Raw genomic sequence first — 6,095 nt, forward strand, 5'->3', positions numbered from 1 at the left:
CACACACACACACACACACACACACACTCACACACACAAAGTTGCCTTATTCCACTGACTTACTTTGTTAGTGTGGTTATTAGTGATGCAGTTGAGCCTTGATTCATACCTCCATATAGATTTCAGCCAATTGGTTGAATCTTTCGTCCCAACATCATATAAAATACTATTCTCCCATCTCTGTCATCAAATGTTTCCATTTTTCTAGTGCACCTCACCAGAAGGCAGGTATTTACAGGAATCACCTCTAGATTCCTGTATTTGTGTGAAAAATTCATTCAGGAAATACTCTTGTCCTTGCAACCTGGCAGTAGGATATCTCCTCATGGCCTCCATGGTAAGACTATGTGGTAATGAGTTTGTTAGTGAATTTGATTTATCTATTATTTATTTTGGTATTTGCCTCAAACATCATGTTTAATGCTATAAATAGTTAAATTTTTCTTAGTGAAGCCTTCTGCTACTGCTTTCAGAGAAGTGAAGGAAGTCAAGCAGGCTCTGTAATAAGGATATGTAATTGACACTTTACTTCTCCCTGTATACAGTTCCATTTGGATCATGGTTTCAGCATGTCCGTTGCTGGCTGTCCATGAGAGAATGGGACAACTTCCTGGTGCTCTACTATGAAGACATGAAAAAGGTGAGTATCAGTCTCACAGTCACTACACAATGAAAAACTGGATCCAAGTAATGAGTAATGTTATTGAGAATTGTGATTTTTTGTTTGTTCTGACATTTTTAAAATTATCTTTTATTGACTAAAAAACATTTAAATGCAAATGCATGATGATCATATGTACCCTCTCCCAGAGTCCTTTCAGATCCTCTATGCCCCATTACCCACCAAATTCTAAAGATTTTCCTTGAAAATAATCTAGTACTACAAGTATCTCAAATCAATAAAAGAATATATAATAGAATGCAATATGGAATAATATGCTCGATAGTTGTGTGTCAACATGTGACAAGCAAGAATCACCTGAAAGGAGGGAACCTTAATTGTGAAAATGCCTCCAAAAGTTCAGGTTGAAGGCATATCTGTGAGGCATTTATTAATCATTGATTGAAAGGGGAGGGCCCATCCCCTTCTGAGAGCTGGCATACTTGTGTTTTTTAACAATACAGGTACATATACTATGGCAAAAAAGGCAACAAGTAGCCTGTTACTATTGTCTCAAAATCAGCATCAGCCACCAGGGTTATGTGATGTTTAATTTCTTGTTTCAACTTCCTTCAATGGTTAAGAATGCTGTGTAAGTGTAAGCCAAATGATGTGTGATAAAGCAAAATCTATTACATCGAAGTTAGACAAGTCAAACCAATAAAAAGAAAAAGAGTCTGATTGAAAGAATGATGATCAGTAACCTACTCATTCACTCATTCAAGAATCTCATGAAAACACTAAACTTGAGACAATGATATAGACACAGAGTATGTGGGACCACCCCAGCCAAGCTCTGTCTATGCTGCTTTAGTCTCCAAGTGTTCATGTTTCTTTGTGCTCTCAATTTCCTCTTGCTTTTATAGTCTTGCATCCTCTTCTTAAAGAAGACTTTCATGGAGAGATCCATTTAGGTCATCTTACTTTTTATAATGTATGATTGTTAGTTTCTATATTTGTCCCCATCTGCTGCAAGAGGAAGTTTCTGTGCAAACAAGGCACTGTTCTATGCATATAGCAGAATATCATTAGGAGTCATTTTACATTTTTTTCTTTTTCCTTTTTAATAGCATTATTTGATTTTACCATAAGACCTTGGGCTATCTAGTTTTAGGTCCTTGATTACACAAGCAATTTGGGATATAGGCTCCATCTCATGAAACGGGATTAAAGTCAAATAAGTTATTGATTTGTTAATCACATAAAGCTTTGAGACACCACTCATCTAACTTTTCTAGCAAGTAGTACACCACTATAGATAGGATTTGTGCCTAGCTTGGGTTTGATACTTATCTTTGTGGAGCACACAAAGTGCCTTTCTGTCCTAAAGAACTAGGACTTAAGAGTAGAAGTTCTTTATAGGGACTAGCTTGGTATCTTCACATTCAGTAATATGTATAGGTGCCTTTTGCAATGAAGGCTTGGAGTCAGTTTGTGGAGAGCAACTTATAGTCTTTGCAACAGTCTGGGCTTATTGAGCGTGATTCCTACGGAGTCCATATGCCCAAAAACTCATTTAGATGTAACCAACACCCTCTCTCTCTCTCTCTCTCTCTCTCTCTCTCTCTCTCTCTCTCTATCTCTCTCTCTCTCATTCTTTTCATCTCTGTGACAAGAGATGTCCATAATCTGGTTATTTCACTCTGACCACATTCATTTATACATAGATTTTAGGAAGTTTCCACTGTACTAGAGTTCAATACTACCTCTCAAATATTACTTAATTTTACCTGTATTTACCTGTACTTTTTTCTACAAATCCTGTGCCTTCCCCACTCCCACTTGTTTGCCTCATCCTAGTTCTTGCACATCCGTACATAATTTATTGTGTGTATTTAATGTTTTGATTACTATGTGCTTAGAGGACTTTCTTTTCTCTTCCAATCTACTTTATGTTCTGTATTCTTCATGAACTTTGATAGACATGTCTTTCTTTAGGTTAGTATTTTTTTATATAATTTTATTGAAAATATTTTCTGTGCCTCTGATGTGAGTTTCCTTTTATCTTCTATCTCTATTATTCATACATCTGGTGTTTTCAAAATAGTGACCCAAATTTCCTGGATATTATGTACCAGGAGTTCCAAATATGTAATATTTCCTTTATTGCATTTATTTATTTTACTATGTTTTCAATACAAAAAGGTCTCCATTCTATCCATCTACTTTTGGTGAAGAATGCCTCTGAGTTACCTGTTTGAGTTCTTGAAATTTTCATTTTGAGATTTCCTCAATTTGGATTTTTGGTATTGATTCTATTTCTACGCAGGTGAAAATTAGTTAAATTTATTTCTTTCCACTGTTTCTTCGTGGTTTCATAGATTTCTTTAAAAGAAATCTATTCATTTCATTTCCTTTTAAAAGACCACTGTTATATTCATAAAGCTGATTTAAGGATTTTCTTTTGTGTCTCAGCTATGGCGAAATACCCAGGGCATGCTGTGTTTTGATTGCTGGTCTCTAGTAGAGATATATTGTCCTGGTTGTTTTTTTTTTTTAATTTTTATTGGATGTTTTAATTATATTTCCTATGTTGTCCCCTTACCCCATCCCCCCAGGAAGCCCCAATCCCCTCACCCCTCCTCCTTCTTCTCTGTGAATGTAACCTCTATCTACCCACCCCACTCCCACCTCCCCACCCTCAAAATTCCCACCCCCTGGGACATCCAGCCTTCATGAGGTCAAGGTTCTCTTCTTCCACCTATGCCCAGCAGGGCCCTCCACTCTTACATATTCAACTGGAGCGCTGGATCCCTCCCTAAGTGCTCCCAGGCTGGTGGTTTAGACCCTGGGAGCTATGGTTGGTTGGTATTGTTGCTCTCCTCATGGTGCCGCAAATCCTTTCAGCTATCCTTCAGTCTTCACTCTAACTCCTCTATTGAGAACGCCATGATCAGTTCAATGGCTAGTTGTGAGCATCTGCCTCTGAGTATGTCAGACTCTTGAAGACCTCTGAGGAGATATCCATATCAGGCTCTTATCAGCATGCACTTCCTGACTTCCACATCAGCATCTACTTTTGGTGATTGCACATGGGATAGATACTCAGGTGGAGTGGTCTTGAGACGGCCCCTCCTTCAGTTTCTGTCCCTCACTTTGTCTCCATATTTGCTCTCTTGAGTATTTTGTTGCTCCTTCTAAGGAGGACCGAATCACCCCCACTTGGTCTTCCTTCTTTATGGGCTTCATGTAGCCTGTGAGTTGCATCTTGGGCATTTCAAGGTTTTGGGCTAATATCCAATAATCAGTGAGTGAATACCATGTGTATTCTTTTGTGATTGGCTTACCTCACTCAGGATGATAATTTCTAGTTCCATCCATTTACCTAGAAACCTCTCAAATTCATTGTTTTTAATAGCTGAGTAATACTCCATTGTGTAAATATACCACATTTTTTGAATCCATTCCTCAGTTGAAGGACATCTGGGTTCTTTCCAGGTCCTGGCTATTATAAACAAGGCTGCTATGAACATAGTTGAGCATATGTCCTTGTTATATGTTCGAGCATCTTCTGGGTATATGCCTAGGAGTGGTATAGCTGGATCCTCAGGTAATGCTATGTCCAATTTTCTGAGGAACCACCAGACTAATTTCCAAAGTGGTTGCACCATCTTGCAGTCCCACCAACAATGGAGGAGTGTTCCTCTTTCTCCACACCCTCGCCAGCATCTACTATCACCTGAGTTTTTAATTTTAGCCATTCTGACTGGTGTGAGATGGAATCTCAGGGTTGTTTTGATTTGCATTTCCCTGTCAACTAAGGATGCTGAACATTTCTTTAGGTGCTTCTCAGCCATTCAAGTTTCTTCCATTGAAAATTCTTTGTTAAGTTCTATACCCCATTTTTTAATAGGGTAATTTGGTTGTCTGGAGTCTAATTTCTTGAGTTCTTTGTATATATTGGATATTAGCCTCTATCTAAATATTGATTCCATATTTACACTGGAACTTGGGCATCTTAGATTAGGAATATAATAATTCTAGCTGCTGATATCTGGTCTTGTCTTTATTGGGTGAGAGTTTTGTGCCCTGTTTTTTTTTTTACTCTGGTTATTAGGATAATAAGGTGGCTTTATGTAACCTGTAGAAACTACATTAGGGTACCAGATAAGATGTGTTTATTGATTGTGGATCAGGACAGTTAGAAATAGAGACGGGCTGGCCTCTATAGAGGGACTTCACAAGGGGAAAGAAAGGAGAGTGTTTCACTGGGATCTGCATACTTAGTCTCCTTGGAATGGAGCCATATAATGAGGAAAGGCCACATCAGAAGGTTAGATAAAATGGTCAGGATGAGACTCAGGTATTGAATTTGATAATAGACAAAGAGATGAAATCTGACAATGTAACCTACTTCTTTCCCTTGTCATAATAGCCTTTGGCTTCCTCAGGAGTGCATTCTGGGGTCAGGGGCTTGGGAAAATCAATTCACTTCCAAAAGTTTGGAGTTCTTTTGCAGAGATAAGAATGAGACTTGGTAGTTGGAGTTGGAGATATGCTAGGAAAAGTGAAGATCAATCTGCAGATAGCTTATCTGATTTCCTTGCCCCAATAATCAGTATGTTTTCAGGAAGCACCAAACTTGGGGGCTGGGAAAATGCAATGGGTTGAGGGAGCAATATTAGAAGAGAAAGGTCTTTGAATCCACTAGAGAAGGGAAGTGCTGCCATATGTTTTCTGCTGCAGAGCTAAAGATGACTTGGGCATAGGATATGGAAAAGCAGGGCAAAGTTGAAAGTCTGTTGTCAGTCTACCTGCTTCCCTAAACCGATTGAGAAAAGTAACTATTAATAAAAAATTAAAGTACAACCAAACAAACCAAAAAAGATAAAACTATCCAAAAATAATTTGACCTCTTAGTGTTATCTTTCAGGAAGCAAAAGTTTACATGTAAAGACAAAACTTTCATCACACTATTTTTCCTATATATAGACTCTTTTATTTAATCTTCATGAAATTCAATTTTCCCTAGGAAGGATTGCTACCTATCTGCTGCACACTAGTGCAGATTCCCAAAAGGCACCTTTCTGACAATTTAACACACTGTTATCAGTTATTGACATATTTGTTTACTTTCCTATGAAATATTAGGTGGAAATTTGATAAATATGTAAAATATGTTTTAAACTAAAAAAACCACATGTGTAAAGGGAGTGGGCTATTTATTATACAAATCACAATTTTTCGTGTTCTAAGATTTTGCCTGGTGATTACTTTCTCCTAGGATTAAACTAACTGTTGTAGTACACAGATATTCTTGCAACAATTAGAGATCTGAGCCAAAAACATTGTGAGTTTGATGCCCATATGTGCTGTAACCTCAGATGCTTACTTAAAACAAAGTTCCTGAGAAGTACTACAAGTAATAAGTATTGAGAACATTATTGTGAAACTCTTGTAAAGCTGTATTGTTTTCAGTTAGCTTAAGCAAACC

At 37.6% G+C, this 6,095-nt stretch overlaps 1 protein-coding gene across 1 annotated transcript in view; it reads left to right on the forward strand.

The window, feature by feature from the left end:
* The first annotated feature begins 508 nt into the window (after positions 1-508).
* LOC114633695 (bile salt sulfotransferase 1-like) overlaps positions 509-6,095 on the forward strand; it is a 6,592-nt gene continuing 1,005 nt past the window's right edge. The window contains exon 1 of the mRNA XM_028782300.1: positions 509-640. Coding sequence (XP_028638133.1) covers positions 590-640 — 51 coding nt within the window. The 5' untranslated portion in view covers positions 509-589. The remainder of the gene's footprint in view (positions 641-6,095) is intronic.

Source organism: Grammomys surdaster, unplaced genomic scaffold (assembly GCF_004785775.1).
Source record: "Grammomys surdaster isolate TR1022 unplaced genomic scaffold, NIH_TR_1.0 732, whole genome shotgun sequence".
In the NCBI taxonomy this organism is placed as follows: domain Eukaryota; kingdom Metazoa; phylum Chordata; class Mammalia; order Rodentia; family Muridae; genus Grammomys; species Grammomys surdaster.